Below are 21,233 nucleotides of genomic sequence, written 5' to 3'. Positions count from 1 at the left end.
AAGTTAGTTATATACGAATTATCTTTGAAAGACAGGGTCCTGAAAAAGGGACGTTTCTTTTTTTGCTGAGTTTACAAGACCAGGTGTCGCAGGAATGCCAAGAAGATCATCAGGGAGCCCAGCCACCCAAGCCATGCCCTGTTCTCCCTGCTTCAATCACTCAGAAGTGGGCAGCACAGGAGCATCATGGCAAAAACTGAAAGACTGGCCAATAGTTTCTACCCTCAGACCATCAGACTACCTGAATAACCACCACTAGTCAGCTACCTGCACCCTACTTCCCCCTGCTACTCCACCTATGGACATTTGCCCCGCACCCCAGTACTCCACCCATCGACATTTTCTGCAAGTTGGAGCTCAAAGCCAAAGATTTTCACCCACACCTGCAACATGTGACTAATAAACACTCTGAATCACCTATGCTATACTGCTTTCACACGCATATTCATTATACTGCAAAAATCCATATCTATTCTTTTATTTTGGCTATGTCAGAGGGGAGTGGTGATATGTTATAATAGATTCTACTACAACAAAGCTTGTTTAATTTCGTTTTGACTACAATTCCCAAGATGCAATGTCTAAGCGCCTCTTTGGTCACTTACCGGAAGTTTCTACGTGTTCAGTTGTCCGGAAGAGCTATTTTTTACTGAGGAAAAGGAACTTTCTTCTAAAAATAGGAGGTTCAGTAGGTACGTTTATTCCAACATTCTTATCTCTGTGTGCAACTAAACCATACATTATGTTGTAGTCTTGTCTAACGTGCTACTAAGGCCAGCCAATTCCATGTCCATCAAAGGGTCTATGCCACCGACCTAACGTCAGCTAGCCATAGCTAGCTACTTTGTTTAGTCTTACGTTTTGATACTCGCTGGCACAACTGACTTTAGCTTAAACAATATTGTTGGCAGGGAAAACCACAGTTTGCCAGCTGACGTTAGCTTTCAAGAGCCATCTAGCTAGCTGCTACTAGTCTGTTAGCCTGGCATGTCAACAAAAATCTGAGCACAGTATATCACACTATCTGTCGTGACTGCTGGAGTGTGTTACAGACATATCAGATAGCTAGTAAGATGTCTAAACTAAACTACCGCAGACAGACAGGATGGACGAGGTCATTTAAGAAATAATCAATGTGATTGTTGCAATGACTTAATGTAATTGCATGGTAAAAGTCAATATTGTACAGGTTCTTGGATGTTGACATAAGCTGACAGTACTGTGTCACCAGGTGCGCCCTATGCAGGGAGAAAGGGAAGCCTGCACCTCCACTGTAAATCAAATTCTGTATATCTATGGCTCTGATTTGGTCATCGTGATGCTTCCTGTGTTTCCCAGCACTATGTTACCGACAACCTCGCAGCAGAACGGAAGCCTGAGTGCCCGCGATGCGGCACGCCACACAGCGGGCGCCAAGCGCTACAAATACCTGAGGAGGCTGCTGCACTTCAAAGCCATGGACTTTGAGTTTGCCGTGTGGCAGATGCTCTACCTGTTCACCTCCCCACAGAGAGTCTATCGTAACTTCCACTACAGGAAGCAGACCAAGGACCAGTGGGCCAGAGACGACCCTGCCTTCCTGGTGTTACTCAGCATCTGGCTCTGTGGTCAGTATCTTGGGTGTTTTTCACAGCAGTCGATCTTTAACAATCACCTGCCCTTTCTGAACAAGTGTGCTTTATATAAACAAGGAGTGGGAAGAACTGTAGCAATAGTTTGACCACTAAAATAACTTTTTGCAATTTAGAGAAAGTATAAATATGCACAACCCCAACAAAAAGCAAAGCACCTTTAAGGCATCATATTAAAGCCTTGACTAGAAATGAAGCAGCAACAAATCATTAACAAACTCAAAATATGATGCAATAATGCTTTCTTGTATAGGATGTAACCGCCAATCAGACAGGAATGTATCATTTGGAGTATTAATGCCTGGTTATGGGACCCTCTTTCCATTGACTTGGTCTCATCTCACATGTGATTAAAACAGATCAGAGACATAAAGAGTTTGTGATGAGACTGTGTAGTCACAAGGAAATGTTTTGATGATCAGTTACTCCACATGCTCGGCAGGTAGCCTAGTGGTTAGAGGGTTGGACTAGTAACTGGAAGGTTGCAAGATCGAATCCCCGAGCTGACGAGGTAAAAAAATCTGTCGTTCTGCCCCTGAACAAGGCAGTTAACCCACTGTTCCTAGTCCGTTATTGAAAATAAGAATTTGTTCTAAACTGACTTGCCTAGTTAAATAAAGGGTAAAAATACATTTTTTTAAATGATGAATGACTGAAAGAAATTGATAGTAAGAAGATTGGGAGCTGTTTTTGTTTGACTTATACAGTAAAATAAATAACAGACACTGAGCTCCAGACAGTTTTACAACGGGTAACTAGCAATAGGCTGGTGCTATATATCTCAAACGAAAAGCATCATTTTTGGGACAAATCACTTGCGCAATGCTAAACCTTGTTTAGATCTATTATTGAATGATGTGGCTATTGAGCAAGCTGAGGAGATTAAACTGCTGGGGGTAACCCTAGATAGCAAGCTGTCATGGTCAAAACATATAGACTAGATGGTTGCTTAAATGGGAAGAGGTCTGTCCGTGATAGGGCGTTGCTCAGCCTTTTGACATCTGTCGTCCAGACTGGTCCTACAGGCTCTTGTTTTGGAGCACCTGGACTACTGCCCAGTTGTGGCAAAGAAGGACATGGGTAAATTGCAGTTGGCCCAGAACAAACAGCCCGTATCTCACTTGGAGGGAAAGTGTCAGTAACATGCATGTCAGTCTCTCCTTTCTCAAAGTTGAGGAGAGATTGACTGCATCACTATTGGTCTTTGTGAGATATTGATGTTTTGAAGGTACCAAACTGTCTGTTCAAGCAGTTGGTACACAGTTCGGACACTAACCGGTACAACACAAGACATGCAAACAGAGCTCTCTTCACAGTCCCCAGGTCCAGAACAGAGACTGGGAAACACACAGTATTAAATAGAGCCATGACTACATGGAACTCTCTGCCACCCCAGGTAACTCAAGCTAGAAATAAAACCAGTTTAAAAAAACAGATAATAGCACACCTTACTGCACAAGGGGACTGTGAAGAGAGACAGCCATTTTATATATCTTGTATTGCAACTTGCAATGTACCATGTATTAGACCTAGATATTGTATGTACTGATATGTACGCTGTGTCATTTTAAATTAATGTATTTCAGTCCTTAACTATGCATTATGTCATGTTTTATGTGGACCCCAGGAAGAGGAGCTGATGCTTTTCCAGCAGCTAATTGGGATCCTAATAAATAACAAATATATTACAAATGACAATATTATCATCTTTCTACTTTTGTCCTGTGGCTGTGGTTGACACTGGTCTCTCGTCCTCTGTGTGTAGTGTCCACAGTGGGCTTTGGGCTGGTGCTGGACATGGGCTTTGTGGAGACTCTGAAGCTGCTGCTGTGGGTGGTGTTCATAGACTGCATCGGCGTGGGCCTGCTCATCTCCACACTCATGTGGTGAGTAGAGATTTACAGAAAGAGCTAGATGGACATAAGGTGTATGGAATGGCTGGAAGCTTGAGGCCAGATGGAGCGTCTGGAAGCTTGAGGCCAGATGGAGCGTCTGGAAGCTTGAGGCCGGATGGAGCGTCTGGAAGCTTGAGGCCAGATGGAGCGTCTGGAAGCTTGAGGCCAGATGGAGCGTCTGGAAGCTTGAGGCCAGATGGAGCGTCTGGAAGCTTGAGGCCAGATGGAGCGTCTGGAAGCTTGAGGCCGGATGGAGCGTCTGGAAGCTTGAGGCCGGATGGAGCGTCTGGAAGCTTGAGGCCGGATGGAGCGTCTGGAAGCTTGAGGCCGGATGGAGCGTCTGGAAGCTTGAGGCCGGATGGAGCGTCTGGAAGCTTGAGGCCGGATGGAGCGTCTGGAAGCTTGAGGCCGGATGGAGCGTCTGGAAGCTTGAGGCCGGATGGAGCGTCTGGAAGCTTGAGGCCGGATGGAGCGTCTGGAAGCTTGAGGCCGGATGGAGCGTCTGGAAGCTTGAGGCCGGATGGCGCGTCTGGAAGCTTGAGGCCGGATGGAGCGTCTGGAAGCTTGAGGCCGGATGGAGCGTCTGGAAGCTTGAGGCCGGATGGAGCGTCTGGAAGCTTGAGGCCGGATGGAGCGTCTGGAAGCTTGAGGCCGGATGGAGCGTCTGGAAGCTTGAGGCCGGATGGAGCGTCTGGAAGCTTGAGGCCGGATGGAGCGTCTGGAAGCTTGAGGCCGGATGGAGCGTCTGGAAGCTTGAGGCCGGATGGAGCGTCTGGAAGCTTGAGGCCAGATGGAGCGTCTGGAAGCTTGAGGCCAGATGGAGCGTCTGGAAGCTTGAGGCCGGATGGAGCGTCTGGAAGCTTGAGGCCGGATGGAGCGTCTGGAAGCTTGAGGCCGGATGGAGCGGCTGGAAGCTTGAGGCCAGAAGCATCATATTGTGTGTATGTCTATCTGGTCCCTTCAGATACAGGGTAGAGGTTGTCTTCAGGCTGTGCAAATGTTGGTCCTTCCCCATGCTCTTCTAAAGGCCCTTTCCTGTCCGTGCTGTATCCCCAGGTTCATCACCAATAAGTACCTGCTGAAGCCGCCCAGTAAGGACTATGATGTAGAGTGGGGCTACGCATTCGATGTGCATCTCAATGCCTTCTACCCCCTGCTTGTCATCCTGCACTTCCTACAGCTCTTCTTTATAAACCGTGAGTGCAGACTTGTTATTACACATTTCTAACATGTTAAGGTGTTATTTGTTGTAACGGTGTCTGATCTCTGCTGTTTGTTTCAGATATCGTAGTGATAAACTCAGACTGGTTCCTGGGGTACTTTGTAGGGAACAGTCTGTGGCTGACAGCCATCAGCTACTATCTATACATTACATTCCTGGGATACAACGGTGAGGCCCCCTATAACAGTTTTATCAAAGATTTTTTATAACTAAACCAAGATAGACCACAGCCTGTCTTATCCAATGGGAACAAATGAGTCATAGTGGGCAGAACAAGCAAGGAGGTGGGCATTGCCAAGCACGAGCTAGCGAGATCCCATTGGCCGTTCTTGCAAACCTACTCTTAAGTGCCCATGTGCTATAACTCAATTCGCCTTTGCACTCCTTCTAAACAATGTGTTTTTTTACGACTTTGGCAAAGGGTAAAGTCTACAAGACTTAGTCCACTCTGTTCATAAGATTCTAGTTTTGGGAACAGAAAACTGTATTGAGATCAAATGTTTGAAAACTTGCAGAATGTCAGTCATCCTTCCTCTGCTGGCCACTGGGCTTTATTTTACATTCCAGTCATTTAGCAGATGCTATTATCCAGAGCGATTACAGGGACAATTAGGGTTAAGTGCCTTGCTCAGGGGCATAGACAGATTTCCCCCACCTAATCGGCTCAGGGATTCAAACCAGGGCCCTTTCAGTTACTGTCCCAATGCTCTTAACCACTAGGCTACCTGCCGCTTCCTCTCACTGCCATATTTGGTAGTGAGTGGAAACGACAAGCGGATGCTACACATTTATTCTGTGGTTTTATTCAACTTTAAAGGGATAGTTCATTGGGGGTGAAACCATCAGACCCTCTAACAATGGTTGTCTACCAACTGTATATTTATTCCAGTTCCTCTCTCGCTGTCCCTCCTCAGCCTTGCCCCAACTGCAGAACACAGTGGTTCTGCTCTACCCCTTCGCCCTGCTAGTTCTCCTCTACATCCTCTCTCTCTCCCTGGGATGGAACTTCACCAAGGGCCTCTGCTGGTTCTACAAGTACCGCGTCCAGTAGACACTAGTCAGGACCAGAGCCCACAGACAGTCAGGTGGCTGAGGACTCATGGACAATGTTTTCATTCTGGAATGTGATTGGATGGGGTGATGCAGTTTTGTATACTTTGTAAATAATACTTTGGCTGTAAGATACAAATTGTGGTTTGTTTTTATTTTGAATATGACGTACTGAAAAGCTTGTTTATTGAAGAGAAAGAAGTAATGAAAAGTGGTGAATTTTTATTTCAATTGGACTAAGGGGCGTTTCTGAGTACATTCCTGGGCACTTTCAATAAAGAAAGAGAGGCTTTACTTCATCCCCCTTTGCATTTCTTTCCTGTTAATGAAATCTAAAACAACTGATAACATCACTCATGGACATTTGCTGTTGACCTCATAATATATATAGTAAGACAACTAGAATATTTATTTCCTGATAAAGTAAAATGGTGATTCAGAACATAATGGTAAGTCAAAACAGACACATCCACCAGTTTCCCTCTTATCAAGATCTATCTGCACAAAACTCATTACGAAGAGTGGAATTTGAGCCCTCCCCTATAATTTTGTAAAAATAAACAATTGACAGCGGTATAGGTGTAGTTCCCTTATTACTTCAGGGAGTCCAAGCTCTCCAGGTCCACTGTGCTCCTTCTCCAGGACTCCCAGCTTGTCCAGGACCATCATGCCCTGGGTGTAGGTCCCCTGAAGCTCCACCGTAACTGCCACCGGCTCAGACACCCACACGAAACCGTCATTGATGGCTGCCACCATGGCGTACGAGTCGCACGACACAAAACCCGGGCCAGCCGTCATCTCCCGTTGGTAGTGAGCACAAGTGGCCACGGTGTTCATTGTGTGTTTGAAGATGCTCTTCATGAAGCGGGCCTTGTCGGAGTCCTGGGCCTGCCAGTTGTCACAGAATGACTGCAGGGTGCAGATTAGAGAATTGGGTTTGGAGAAAAGACTAATCAATTTGCTCAAACAAAATGTATGTAATATCTTTGTAAAAAGGCTGCAAGACATATTTCAATAGTAATGAATTGTCTAAGTAAGCCAATGGATGCATCTCAATAATTGAAAGTGGACACCTCTCCTTGTCTCATTTCCTCCCATCTGCTCTGATGTGAGAGCTGGACCAGTGCTTACAATAAGCCTGGTAGTGGGTGAGCCTTTATTTAGTCTGTATAGGTAGATGACCAGAACCTGTGTTCTTACCCATGGTAGCTTGTTCTCACAGCAGAACTCCCAGGTAGCGATGTAGGTTGGACAGAAGAAGCGGTTCAGGACGATGTCGGCAGCAAAGTTGAACTCTGCACACACGGTTGTGTTCCCCCTCGCTGCAAACACAAATAACAATATCCAAGAAACACATTAAATTATATAAATAATAACGTAACATCCTACCAGGTCAATTGACTGTATGACAAAGTATGTTGATAACAAGTCCCTAGGCCTATGTAAATTGCATTATAGACAAAGCCCTTACAGTCAGTGTTGCCTCCCATGATGAAGAGACCTTTGAGTTTCTCACTGCAAGGGCCAGGTTGGTCAACGGGGCCAGGCACACCTAGACAGAAACAACACAGAGTCAATCCAGACATCTACTCTGAAGGGACAAAAAAAATGCCCTTAACACCTTGCCAACAAAGCACTAGACCTCGTTATAAACTGGTCCTGAATATCTCAAACTAAGAGCATTGTATTTGGTACAATTTCATTAAGTGCTAGACCTCAGCTGAATCTGGTAATGAATGGTGTGGCTGTTGAACAAGTTGAGACTAAATTACTTGGCGTTACCTTAGATTGTAAACTGTCATGGTCAAAACATATAGATTCAATGGTTATAAAGATGGGAGAGGTCTAGCCGTAATAAAGAAATGCTCTGCTTTTTGACACCACTCCAAAATGCCATTTCTGCAGGCTCTAGTTTTGTCTAGCCTTAATTATCGTCCAGCCGTGTGGTCCAGTGCTGCAAGGAAAGACCTAGTTAAGCTGCAGCTGGCCCAGAACAGAGCAGCACGTTTTGCTCTTCATTGTAATCAGAGGGCTGATATAAATACTATGCATGCCAGTCTCTCTTGGCTAAGAGTTGAGGAGAGACTGATGGCATCACTTCTTTTTAAGAAACAATGTGTTGAAAATCCCAAATTGTTTGCATAGTCAACTTACACACAGCTCTGACACACACACTTATCCCACCAGACATGCCACCACAGGTCTTTTCACAGTCCCCAAATCCAGAACGAATTCAAGAAAACGTACAGTATTATATTGAGCCCTTATTGCATGGAACTTCCTTGAATCTCATATTGCTCAAATAGACAGCAAATGTCCTGCGCACGTAGGTGGATACACAGGTCAAAAGGTTGGTAAACTGTAGCCTGATATTACCAAGCTGATTAGTACTGGAGTCCACGTAGCGAACCGGATTGTAAGCCCACAAGACTTCCTGGTGGTTGTTCCAGGTCAGGTAAAAAAATAAACCATCACCACTACGCCGCTGTATGTGAGGGTGTAACATCCCCAACGTTGTGGCAACGTAATGGCAATGCGCCGTCCTTAACATAATAGCCCGTATTATGTCAGAAATACTAACCAGATCCAGGCAGCCTTTTTCTTGCCTGTTCTCTTAGCTTTGTGTCAGTGTCCATCACCATTCGAATCCCTTTGCTCACCTCTTGTTTCTTTCGCTCACATTTTGGAGGACAGTTCATTGTCGCTGCAATGTTGTGAATGTCCTTCGGTAGGATGACTTTTCCAGTTACTTTGGTGAGGTTTTCGATCACCAATCTTTTGTTGCCATCGTACTTTGTCAGCAATTCGGGAACACTTGGCGCGTTCAGCCGGACATAGTTGTCTCCTCTTGGGGTAGTGCTTGAATGCAGCCTGTACAAGAACATTCATTTATACATGCGTGAACAACCATCAACCAGTAATTGTTATGTGATAGTCCTAGTGTATTTTATCATTACAGTAAGACTATAAAATGTATCATGGTATCGCCATCTGGAATTGAACCCATTATGTTGACCACTCACCTCACTGACTTCATGGTTGTGTATTTTAACCATTTCCTTTACAACTAATCTCTCTCCATCCTCTGTAGTTTTGACTTTGATTAAAGCTGGGCATCCAACCCTGCAGGTACTGTAGAGGCAACGAACCTACTTTAACATTGTTCGAACAATGTAAAACGAAATACATTTATACTTAAGTTTTTTTTTATACTGTCACCACTACAAAAAAATATATATGCTCTCTTGTCCTGGAAAACATTACATTGAAAAACTCTTATTGTGACGGACGCTGCAAAACAGTCAGCAGATCTAGCAGATATGTAGGCTACATGACCATGGATACAATAAAAAAAGTCATCTAGAATTGGAAGCTAGCTACCTCGTTTTCGGACGCACTCCTTTAGAACGTGATAATACATTATATACATACATAAATTTTATGCCACCGTGTATACAAGTCAGATGTATGGTCACATACTTCAACTCAGGATTGTAATGGTGCCTTGGATTTAATCGTTTGACTTTTTCAATTGTTCTGTGTCGCGGCAGTAAAACTGGACACAATTCTCATTTTCGAATGCGGTGAGCGCATTATTAAAGTCTGTATAATTTGAGTATGTCGACCCAACATTAAGAGAAGCCATTCCTCTGGGCGAAATAAAGACGTCCTTTCACGGAACCGCAGCCACTACTATAGAGTTCTTCTTATTCCCCCCTTTTTGTTCGTTCTTCAGTGTGCAAACCAGATGTTGAGTGCATTACTGCCACAGTCTGGACTGGAGTGTGATCGAGAATAATAGACCACATGAATGTGGTCTGCTTATGTCTGCCAAGGCTGTATTCATAGCAGACTGTAGATCTCCAAAACATTTTCCCTAACTCAGTCAAACGTATTAAAACACCAAATCTTTGGAGGTATCCTGAACAGTGGAAGAAAATATTATCTATATATTCCAGAGATGTTTTAGTCAAAATAAAGTGTGTCCAATATTAATGATTAAATACAAATAATGCAGGATTACAAATGGAGCTAAAGGCTGAGTAGATTTGCATTCACTCTGCGTGACCACTACGGACCCGGCACTCCTTTGTAAAAAGAGAAGTGAAAAATAAAAATGGCATCTTGCAGAGAACAAAACAAAATCCTAGTAAACAGACACAAGGTTTTTGTTTTACTGTGGCTGTGACCTGGCTGGATGACATTTCACTCTAGCTGGAGTCACCCAGATAAGATTCTGGAATACAATGAATTGCAATGAGAAGAACGGAACCTTCCAACACACAACATCTTGATGTAAACTTTCAAGTCTCCCATTACAAAGACAAAACAAAGACGTTGAACATTCTTTTATTAGCGTCAGATATTGATGAAAGCTTCATCTAAAGCAACAGTCAGGCCTATACAGATATCCTCTTTGTGCAGGATTCAAGATATGCTCATTACGATAGAAAGAAATACAAATCCAATCCCAACGCTTATTATACCCTATAGTATAGTACATAAATGCAAAATAAAGTCTGCAGATAGTAAAATATGTTTCCAATGATACTAAAAATATTTATGAGCATGAAAGACACTAGAGTAAACAATACACTAAATGTACACAAACTGCATCTCAGTTGAGTTTATGGGTCGTGTGTCGTACAGAAGTGCCTGTTGAAAAGCAAACATATGTGAAGCTTTGCTACATACACACACATATGACTCATTTATAGGGTCAAGTCTCCTCTGGCTCAATTGTGTATCAAATTGCAATCTCATTAAATGTTGCAAAACAGAAAGTGGACATTGACGCTTGGTGGTGAAAATAGACATGACAAATATGTTGTTGTTGAGCAGCACAGTTTCCAGATTAACATACAATGTAACTCCCATACCGATAACATTCTACTGACTATTTTACCCTGGTCAACAACGCCTGCCAACAAGACAATCCTAAAATAACAGTGCAACAAATGCAGAAAATGACCTTAAAGAAAAGTACTTCTTGGGTGTTTAAATGGTTTCCTACTGGCCTTTACTTGGTTCAACATTAGAACAGAAAATAATCTACTCGATTTCCTTTATAAGACAATCTTATAATGTGTAATGTTTCATTTGCTACCCTCAAACCCAACTTTTTCCAGAAATTGGATCTTTCTAGAACATTCATAGCTTTTTCCATATTCCTCTTTAAGTCTTAAAGGAATAGGTCAGGATTTTGGCAATGAGGCCCTCTTTGTGCTAAGCTAGTTAGCATTGGCTCGCGAAACTACAGCTAACTTCACCCGACTCCTGGGTGAACTCGTGCCAAAAACCCAAACTATCCCTTTAAGACAGTGCTAAGACTTCACAGTGAGCTGCCAGATAATGCCACACAGCTAAATCCATTCACAATCACAACCCTTCATTTGGCAAAGAAGTTAAATGCAGGCTTTACAGATATGAAAAGGGAACATAGGTGAGGTATGTGTCAGACACTGAAAGCTCTGGTTGGTCTTGGGTTGCCATTGCAGTCGGTGGGACGTCCCTCTACAGGGTTTCTTAAACTATGGGTCGGGTTCCAAAGTGGGCCCTGGGCATGCAAGAGGTGGGTCGTGAGTTATGAGAATACATCTCTAATCACGCACTATTTGGTCTTCATTTGGGTCACTGGTGAACCATTTGGGTCACAGGAGGATGGTCAATTTCTTATTCAGTTCTGGAGCTGAAACCGTTGAAAGATCCCCTGCTCTACAGGATTAGAGTACTGCTAAATCCACGTGGGGAAGGAACCTTCATCAAGTCCGTCAGACTAGCTTGACTTCCACAATGTATAGTCCATACGTAAAACACTCCCGAAATAAGAACTCTGAAATGCATAGGCTCTGGCCAATGACGCCAACCAAATGTACGAATCCCAGTTTACATGTTAACTATGGGTTGAGAGACACGACTTTGAACATAGTCAGCATGAAGTAGCATCGTCCCAAGATGAACGTTTGGTAACCTATAGATGGCCTGAGGCTCTGAAAAGAACTAAAAGTCATCACTGTGCATAATGGTAAAGAATCAGTGACCGTCTCTTCAGGAAAACGACCTCCTTGCTGTATCTTGACTACTCTAAAAATGTGATGTAACCAGACAGTGTTGTCACTAGTCCCACCTGACTTATCTACAACTTCAGAACCATCTAGAAAGGTATGCATGTGAGGTCTGAATAAATGGTATATCGTTTCTCAACCAGTAGTGGTTTGGCATTTTCCCCATTCCATAGGTTTTGATATTCGTCTTTGAAATGGGAAAATATGCATCGATTCAGTGCACAGGCATTTACCACAGGACTTCCGCAACTACCGTAGGTTGAAGACCATCTAACCATTGATACATTTTTTTAATGCTGCCATTGTTGTTGCTGTCCCTATTACAATAGAATATGATCCAAATCAAGTGTCAACCTTCCCAAACGTTCCGTCGGGGGGCCTGTAATGTTTGGGGAAGGCCTTGAGCTGCAGACAGTTAAAAGCATACTTGCGACATCCCACGTTCTTCATGGTATTCTCCCGTCTGCAGCCCTCACTGGGAAAAAGGAGGGAGGGAGGGAGGGCAAGCAGAGAGAGGATGACAGCAGTGAAGAAAACAAACCAAAAAAGGGCTCGTGTTAAAAGACAATGAGAAACCCAAAAACCAACCAACACATTGACGCCACTGTCAAAGAAACATGTGGACAACAGCTAAAGCAAAACGGACGGATTGTCCCGGGGAATATCAGGATGTTGTTGGAGGGAGCGGTACAGAACACTAATACTGTGTACAGAAGACTTGCTTTCTAGATAGAGTTACGAGCACCACAGATAAAGTGAAACAAGAGCAATAGAAAAACACAGACTTAAATGTTCTACATTCTAATTTCAATGCAACAGTTCCATTCCAGGGAAAACAAGCAGAACTATTCAAATACTCTATAGTGAAGTATACACCTTCTCCTCTGATACATTTGGCATGACGTTTATTATATAACATCAAAGCTGATTCTTTGGGCTGCTGACTAATTGACTGCTATTTCACTTTCCAGGGAGAAGCATTAGAGAGAAAGGGAGAAACGCAAACTATTTCAGAGAGAAAGGGGAGAAACGCAAACTATTTCAGAGAGAAAGGGAGAAACGCAAACTATTTCAGAGAGAAAGGGGAGAAACGCAAACTATTTCAGAGAGAAAGGGAGAAACGCAAACTATTTCAGAGAGAAAGGGGAGAAACGCAAACTATTTCAGAGAGAAAGGGAGAAACGCATACTATTTCAAAGAGAAAGGGAGAAACGCATACTATTTCAGAGAGAAAGGGAGAAACGCAAACTATTTCAGAGAGAAAAGGGAGAAACGCAAACTATTTCAGAGAGAAAAGGGAGAAACGCAAACCATTTCAGAGAGAAAGGGAGAAACGCATACTATTTCAGAGAGAAAGGGAGAAACGCATACTATTTCAGAGAAAGGGAGAAACGCATACCATTTCAGAGAGAAAGGCATACCATTTCAGAGAGAAAGGCATACCATTTCAGAGAGAAACGCACACCATTTCAGAGAGAAAGGGAGAAACGCATACCATTTCATAGAGAAAGGGAGAAACGCATACCATTTCAGAGAGAAAGGCATACCATTTCAGAGAGAAAGGCATACCATTTCAGAGAGAAACGCACACCATTTCAGAGAGAAAGGGAGAAACGCATACCATTTCATAGAGAAAGGGAGAAACGCATACCATTTCAGAGAGAAAGGGAGAAATACAAACTATTTCAGAGAGAAAGGGAGAAATACAAACTATTTCAGAGAGAAAGGGAGAAATACAAACTATTTCAGAGAGAAAGGGAGAAATACAAACTATTTCAGAGAGAAAGGGAGAAATACAAACTATTTCAGAGAGAAAGGGAGAAAGGCAAACTATTTCAGAGAGAAGCAGAGAGAAAGGGAGAAACGCATACCATTTCATAGAGAACCAGAGAAAGGGAGAAACGCATACCATTTCATAGAGAACCAGAGAAAGGGAGAAACGCATACCATTTCATAGAGAACCAGAGAAAGGGAGAAACGCATACCATTTCATAGAGTACCAGAGAAAGGGAGAAACGCATACCATTTCATAGAGAACCAGAGAAAGGGAGAAACGCATACCATTTCATAGAGAACCAGAGAAAGGGAGAAACGCATACCATTTCATAGAGAACCAGAGAAAGGGAGAAACGCATACCATTTCATAGAGAACCAGAGAAAGGGAGAAACGCATACCATTTCATAGAGAACCAGAGAAAGGGAGAAACGCATACCATTTCATAGAGAACCAGAGAAAGGGAGAAACGCATACCATTTCATAGAGAACCAGAGAAAGGGAGAAACGCATACCATTTCATAGAGAACCAGAGAAAGGGAGAAACGCATACCATTTCATAGAGAACCAGAGAAAGGGAGAAACGCATACCATTTCATAGAGAACCAGAGAAAGGGAGAAACGCATACCATTTCATAGAGAACCAGAGAAAGGGAGAAACGCATACCATTTCATAGAGAACCAGAAAGGGAGAAAAGTCTATTTCAGAGAGAAGCATTAGAGAGAAAGGGAGAAACGCATACTACTTCAGAGAGAAAGGGAGAAAGGATAGTATTTCAGAGCATACTCATAAATGGTTATCCAAGCAACCCTGATATTGGGTTGGAACTTGGCAATGTACCAGACAAGGGTTAATACAAAGATATCTGGAACAGCAACTAGAATTTCTCCCTCTCATTAGAAAGTGACACCTGCATGACGATGATGTAAATCACATCAAACTTTCCAGCAGGGCAAGCTATTTCACATTTGGTTGAGGCAAACGCCATCCTAACATTGTACATACTGGGATTGCGTCTTAAACAGAGCCCTATTCCCTATATAGTACACTACTTTGACCAGGACCTATAGGGCACTACATAGGGAATAGTGTGCCATTTGGGACAGAACTTGGGTGCTGCTCTCATGGAGCACATTTTCCCCTGGCTGTCCCCTCGGCTCTCCTCCCCTGGCTGTCCCCTCGGCTCTCCTCCCCTGGCTGTCCCCTCGGCTCTCCTCCCCTGGCTGTCCCCTCGGCTCTCCTCCCCTGGCTGTCCCCTCGGCTCTCCTCCCCTGGCTGTCCCCTCGGCTCTCCTCCCCTGGCTGTCCCCTCGGCTCTCCTCCCCTGGCTGTCCCCTCGGCTCTCCTCCCCTGGCTGTCCCCTCGGCTCTCCTCCCCTGGCTGTCCCCTCGGCTCTCCTCCCCTGGCTGACAGTCAGATGGTGTTTTCATGGGACAATAGAGGTAGTTCTACACCAGCATACTTATCAATAGATGATCTGATTTTATACATTTCTATTATTTACAATATGGATTTACAAGATTGAAAAAGTAAATACTGTAGAATACTGAGAAATAAATACTGCATGTACGTATTTGTCGATAATGTAAAACAGTAACATTGCACAAAATCAGTAAAAATAATAAACCTCTGAATATTCAAAACCAAACCAATGAACTAACCTAAATACACCATTAAACCCAGCCTAGCTCTCATACCAGTCACACAGGTGAGAGGCCTATAAAAAGCTTGCATAAAGCTCAACCAACAAGGACAAAAGAATCCCTCCAGTTTTCCATTGTGGGGGTCGAGGAGTTGGAAATGAGGGGTGGAGGGGATATAATACAAGCGTGACAATCTCACAGAGGAGGCTATTTTGGGACGGATGGTCCATTTCTTTAGTAGGTCACTTTAGATTGGATTGAGTGTGGCCGTCTTGGGACGTAACACAGCACTGAAGACAGGTATTATACTGATTCAAATGGAGAGAGGCTATGGGGCTGGAAAACGATAATACCACTAGTCTACATATTAATGAGTGCATATACCATTAGATGACCAATCATGTTTTTATGGGACTAGATAGCAACTACTGTATATGATAATGGTGTGTGGACTCTCTCGACAGAGACCAGGAAGTCCAGAGTGCAAGGCTTGGAAGTAACCCAAAGAGTCTGATACCAAATCTCCCTTTCTAGGGCACTTATCTGTGGAAGCGGGATGGATTTGGGCTGCTGGGGGTAATACTCTGACCTGGAATAAAGATCCAAGACCTGTATCTACCATCTGAGACCTGGCTAAAACATTTGGCACAACAAGCATGGGTTGTGTCTCAAATCATCCCCTATATTTAGTGCACTACTGATCAGAGATAGTGCATCATTTGGTGGTAGGGAGCCATTTGAGGTTCGCCCATGTACATTCTCTTCATCTTCTCTGTCATTTCCCTAGAACTGCAACCAATATAGGTTCTCAAACAAAGAACCAATTCATATATACAAACTCTATAGTAAATAGGAAACTTGGTACAGGCATGAAATCTTATATCAACTAAAAAATAAAACACTTTGGAAAAACTACACTGCATAATCAAACAAGCCAACAAAGCTCCCCTGAAATATCATACATTCCCAGATTTAGCCAATTCAAATTGCTCCGACCAAGATGAAACTGTGTCAATTGGCAAGACAAGCGAATAACCTTCATCAAGATGACAACGTTGATACAAAAGTGCATTGGTTTAAAGTGAAAGCGGACACAAGTCTCTCCTGCTGTAAGAGTAGGAAGGCCTGAGGAACAACAACAAAATGGCCACCAGATCAAAACATCAGCTTGATATTGCATGGCCAAGCCATCCCTTGGCTTATGCTGTATGCAAACCTTATGGAAGACGGAAACGTCAAGCAAGCCAGAACATTTGCATGACTGAAAATAAGCTCTGTGCAAAACCAAAGGATCCATGGCATCATATTATCATAACAGCATGGTTATAATCATGTCATGAGTTGGGAAGCGGCATTATAAATACTCAAGGACAACTGGGACAAAACTTCCATTCAATTCAGCTAAAACTTCTTACCGGCTATATTTCACTAAGTTTCTCTCCATATTCTCTGTTTGTATTTCATTATTGTAAAACAATGGGTGTTAAACTGAGAAATATGTCAGAACATTGACAGTCTCATACAGTACTGCACATAGACCTTTAGACCAGCCTCCTGCGCTGACTGGATTGGTTAGGACAGAGAGCAGGGCGGGAGGAGTGCTGGCTGCCCATTAGGTGGAACAGCTGGCAGTTTAGCTGAGTGACGCACATGAAGTCCAGTCAGGTACACACGGTCTGCCCTCGGCCAATCAGAGGGTTCTCCCGGCTGAGCTCCAGACAGACTGACAGAGCGACTGACTGACTCCCTGTCTTCCTCCTTGACTGACAAACTAACTTTTTGCCTTTCTTCCTGACAGACTGACTGACACACTGGGGGGAACGCGCAGAGAGAAGAGGTGAGTAGAGGTCGAGAGTAGGTGGGGCTGGGTGGCAGAGGGGCTGTGCCTTCAGCTGCAGCGGAGCTTGGCCAGGAAGTAGGCGACGCTGAGGAACAGCCAGACGACCAGCAGGTTGGGGCTGAGGGCCAGCAGGGGCAGGGAGTACAGCAGGCTGGGGTCCAGCCTGAAATCCCGCACAGGCAACAGGCCACTCAGGTTCTTCTGGGTGACCCCCTCCCTGGTCCCAATGCTGCGGAGAGGGGGAGGGAGGAGAAGCCAGGGCCAAAAAGTACAGGTGGCATGGATGGATGGATGGATAGATAGATGGACATGTGTATTGGGACAGGGATGAAGTGGCCAATAAGAGTGGAGGAGATGGTAATACACAATATGAATGATATGTGGTGGCCATGATCAGCCATGGATAACAAAGAGATACCAGTGATGGTGCAGGTGGGGTGTGATAACATTAAGGTTAGGGCCACAGCCAGTGGAATGGAACGTGAAAAGACCCATTCAGCCAGAAAACAAATCCCAAACAAGAAACACCCCAAATTAAAAATGGATAAAGGAAATCATTCCAAAAAAAAGGGAAATGTTAGACAAATACATTGTCATAAAAGAGGAAGAGAAAGAGAGAAAGGAGAAAATTAAGAGAAATGTTCTGCATCTTTAGGAAAGAAACAATCAAGAGGTAAGAAGAGAAGACAGTGATGATTCTCCATGTTCATACCACAGACAACAGATATGTGGGGGGGTTGTGCTCCAATCCATTTCATTTCAGTCAAGTCATTGAATTTGGATTCACTTCCTGAATAGCAGGTGGGGTGGGGGGGGTATGCCAGCCTCAAGCCATGCACTTAAAATTCCCCATACCAAATAGGAACAGGAAATGGGCAGGTGAAGAGAGGAGTGAGAGACCATGCAGGGAGCTGCAGGACAGCATGGCATTACTACCCAACAGATCTTTCACATAACCTACTGTACTCTACAGGGCTCCTGTTCTGGGAGTCGTCACATCCTTACAGAAGGTTTCTGTTCCTTCTACCCTCCTTCACATCATCTAACCCTAGTCATCTTCTCAGCAAGCAGTGTCAGAGAACAGGGGGATGGGGTTGGAGGAGAGCTGGATAGGGGGATGATGTGGGGGTATGGAAAGCGAGCTCTGTCATCATGGGGGAGCATTCTCCACAAACTGTCTGGACAGACTGTCAAGCAGATGCTGCATGAGGAACCAATGCTAATTACAGAGAATTAAAATATAACTTTTATATATTTTATTATTTTTAAAAATGGGGGAGAGGAGACCTTGTAGTTGACACTATCCCAGCATATGGAGCAAGCAATATGTGTGTTTCATTTTAGTTCAGGCAGTGGGCTGGACACCTACCTGCGCATGCAGTCGAGGGCCTGGGAGAAGACCTGTGGGGCCATGCCATGTTCGTGCTGTAGGATCAGACACTGCTCCAGGGTGACGGACATGGCCGTGCGGTCCTTAGCACTCTTACAGCTGGTGAAACGCACACCGTTCAGACGACGACAGATCTGGGGAGGAGAGATACCAGGAAATAATAGACAGCAGGCTGCTCACTACAGAATTATTATTCAGGCCTGCTCTGGACCCTCATTAGTAACATCCATACAGAAGGAAATGGACTGGATCCTCATTAGTAACATCCATACAGAAGGAAATGGACTGGATCCTCATTAGTAACATCCATACAGAAGGAAATGGACTGGATCCTCATTAGTAACATCCATACAGAAGGAAATGGACTGGACTCGAAAGGATCATCTCCAGTAATTCATTAATGGACCTGCAGCGAAAAATGGGCCTACCTCTGCTGCCTGCCACAGGATGTCTACGTTCTTGTTCTTCCTGGCGTGGACGTTCTGTCCCAGGAACCTCAGCAGCTCTGGTAGACACGTCTGGGAACGGGACCTGGGCAGGCCTGAGACCAGGAGGGGTTGGGGGTGTTATAGGCTACATTCTTAACAATATTCTCCATATAGGGCCATTTACTTCAGGTAGGACCATATAGGGCCATTTACTTGGTGACTTACAGTCCTCAGGGAGGACCTCCTTGAACTGTTGATAGTAGGAGTTGAGTCTGGCCAGACTCTCTAGGTTAATGATCTCCTGCAGAGACGTGTCTCCAAACCTGTCACAAACAGGAGACATGTCAACAATACAGGGACATCACCACTCTTCATCCCTCAATCATTCCTTCCCCCCCGCTCACTTCTCTGCCAGCGTCTGCTGTTCGTTGATTCCCACGTTGAAGAGCACCGGCTGGACGCGCAGCAGCATGCCGTTCTGGATCTCCCGCGGCAACGCGTCAAACATGGTCTCCGGCAACGGGATGCGGACGTTGAAGCCGTCCCGGTTGCCAGTGATGACTGGCAGCATGTCGGGGGAGGAGCTGGAGGTTGCCTGGGTCACCTTGAAGGTAACGTTCCGTAGGTCCATGATGCCAACCGACATGTCCTCCAACATGGACAGCTCCTCGCCTGGGAGGTGGGAGGTATGTGAGAGAGTGAACAATCATTAAACAGAGAGAGAGAATGAGAGAGATAAAGAACGAGAGAGCGGAGAGTGTGTACTTTACCGTAGGTGCTGAGCAGAGACTCAAACTGGGCCAGCAGGCCGATGGTGTAGAGCTGCCTGAGGAAGCCATCGTCACGGAGACAGTTCCTCAGCTTGATGATGAAGCCACAGATGAGGGCAGTGAGCTGGAGACAGATATTAACATTAACACTGAGTATACAAAACATTAGGAACACCTGCTCTTTCCATGACACTGGCCAGGTGAAAACTATGATCCTTTATTGATGTCACTTGTTAAATCCCCATCAATCAGTGTAGATGAAGGTGAGGAGACAGGTTAAAGAAGGATTTTTAAGCATTGGGACATGGATTGTGTATGTGTGCCATTCAGAGGGTGGATGGGCGAGACAAAACACTGAAGTGCCTTTGAACGGGGTAAGGTAGTAGGTGCCAGGCGCACCGGTTTGAGTGTGTCAAGAACTGCAACGCTGCTGTGTTTTTCACATTCAACAGTTTCCTGTGTGTATCAAGAATGGTCCACCACCCAAAGGACATCCAGCCAACTTGACAACTGTGGGACAACACGGGCCAGCATCCCTGTGGAACGCTTTTGACACCTTGTAGTCCATGCCCTGACGAATTGAGACTTATGAGGGCAAAAGGCGGGGGCCCCCACACTATGGGGGGGGCTGCGCAACTCAATATTAGTAATCGTTCCTAATTTTGGTATACTCAGTTAACATTAACATTCACTTCAACGTCACATACATTATTTATTTACACACATTCTACCTCACTGCTTGTGTGTCTGTATGTATGCGCACATGTGTGTTTGCTAATGGGTGCACATGCACACACACACACACACACACACGTGTATGCATCTGCATGTGTGCGCACGTCAGTGTCCTGTGTCCTGTGCTGACCGTCTGGCAGAAGACCACGTCTCGTCTGTACTGCAGGGAGAGGTCCATGGCGATGGTAGGAGCACTGTCCTGCATCAACAGGAACACCATGGAGCTCTTAGCCTTGTCACTCATCATAGCCACACACTCGGTCAGCGTGGTGAGGAGAGGGTACAGGGCCTCGCTCCACTCCCCTGGGCCAGACGCACAGTAACAAAAACAGTAACACACACACACACAGTAACACACACTATGTAGTCTTCTGCATTGAAAGCATCCTGAGAGACCCTTAAACTGCTGCTGCAACTCCTTCATATAATGTGAGACAATAACATGTGACAACACATTGGCCTTTAAGTCCTTCATCTCTGATAAGGTACTAGAAACAGAGGTGTCATACAGACGGTGTGATATATAGAGCTAGACGAAGCAGTGGCACTGAGCTGGGCTGCAGCTAGAAGCAGTCAGAGAGACAGGGGGACAGAAGCTGGGGAGAGGACAGAGCTCTTACCTGGGAAAGCCTCCTCGCCACTGGGGCTGCCATCTGGAAGGGGTGGAGGTGCCACATGCATAGTTAGGGAGCACCATCAGCAACATGGCAGACAGCACACAGTACAGTAAGCACATAATAAGCTAGATGGCTACAGTACGTAGGCTGAGCTGGCACATAGGAGGCCACAG

The 21,233-nt window shown here is 44.8% G+C and overlaps 3 protein-coding genes across 18 annotated transcripts in view; 1 reads left to right on the top strand and 2 right to left on the bottom strand.

The window, feature by feature from the left end:
- Positions 1–580: 580 nt before the first annotated feature.
- On the top strand, positions 581–6,097 carry LOC109882090 (protein unc-50 homolog). Its single transcript, XM_020474185.2, has 6 exons — positions 581–692; positions 1,339–1,607; positions 3,397–3,517; positions 4,583–4,722; positions 4,809–4,916; positions 5,663–6,097. Exons 2-6 carry the CDS (start codon positions 1,343–1,345, stop codon positions 5,797–5,799), a joined length of 771 nt encoding a protein of 256 aa, XP_020329774.2. The 5' UTR covers positions 581–692; positions 1,339–1,342; the 3' UTR covers positions 5,800–6,097.
- Positions 6,001–10,004, bottom strand: LOC109882088 (uncharacterized). The gene is made up of 5 exons (XM_031792701.1): positions 8,822–10,004; positions 8,380–8,669; positions 7,270–7,350; positions 6,999–7,120; positions 6,001–6,707 (listed from the first exon to the last, which is right to left on the bottom strand). The coding sequence occupies exons 1-5, from the start codon at positions 8,833–8,835 to the stop codon at positions 6,339–6,341; spliced, it is 876 nt and encodes a 291-aa protein (XP_031648561.1). The 5' UTR covers positions 8,836–10,004; the 3' UTR covers positions 6,001–6,338.
- A 128-nt stretch (positions 10,005–10,132) lies between these two features.
- The window catches only part of LOC109882097 (inositol polyphosphate-4-phosphatase type I A-like), a 43,151-nt gene continuing 32,050 nt past the window's right edge, over positions 10,133–21,233 (bottom strand). For 7 of the 16 annotated variants that reach the window (XM_031792684.1, XM_031792693.1, XM_031792686.1 and 4 more), the window contains 8 exons: positions 21,064–21,096; positions 20,574–20,746; positions 19,709–19,832; positions 19,343–19,610; positions 19,164–19,261; positions 18,939–19,051; positions 18,490–18,644; positions 16,012–17,349 (listed from right to left, as the gene is read on the bottom strand). In XM_031792684.1, coding sequence (XP_031648544.1) covers positions 17,169–17,349; positions 18,490–18,644; positions 18,939–19,051; positions 19,164–19,261; positions 19,343–19,610; positions 19,709–19,832; positions 20,574–20,746; positions 21,064–21,096 — 1,145 coding nt within the window. In that variant the 3' untranslated portion in view covers positions 16,012–17,168. Of the gene's footprint in view, positions 12,339–16,011; positions 17,350–18,489; positions 18,645–18,938; positions 19,052–19,163; positions 19,262–19,342; positions 19,611–19,708; positions 19,833–20,573; positions 20,747–21,063; positions 21,097–21,233 lie in introns of those variants that run through there. The other 9 variants (XM_031792690.1, XM_031792692.1, XM_031792697.1 and 6 more) reach the window with 3 other exon arrangements.

This window comes from Oncorhynchus kisutch, linkage group LG16 (assembly GCF_002021735.2).
Source record: "Oncorhynchus kisutch isolate 150728-3 linkage group LG16, Okis_V2, whole genome shotgun sequence".
Taxonomy (NCBI): Eukaryota; Metazoa; Chordata; class Actinopteri; order Salmoniformes; family Salmonidae; genus Oncorhynchus; species Oncorhynchus kisutch.
The sequence above is the reverse complement of the archived record's forward strand: the minus strand, read 5'-3'. Positions and strand labels throughout refer to the sequence as shown.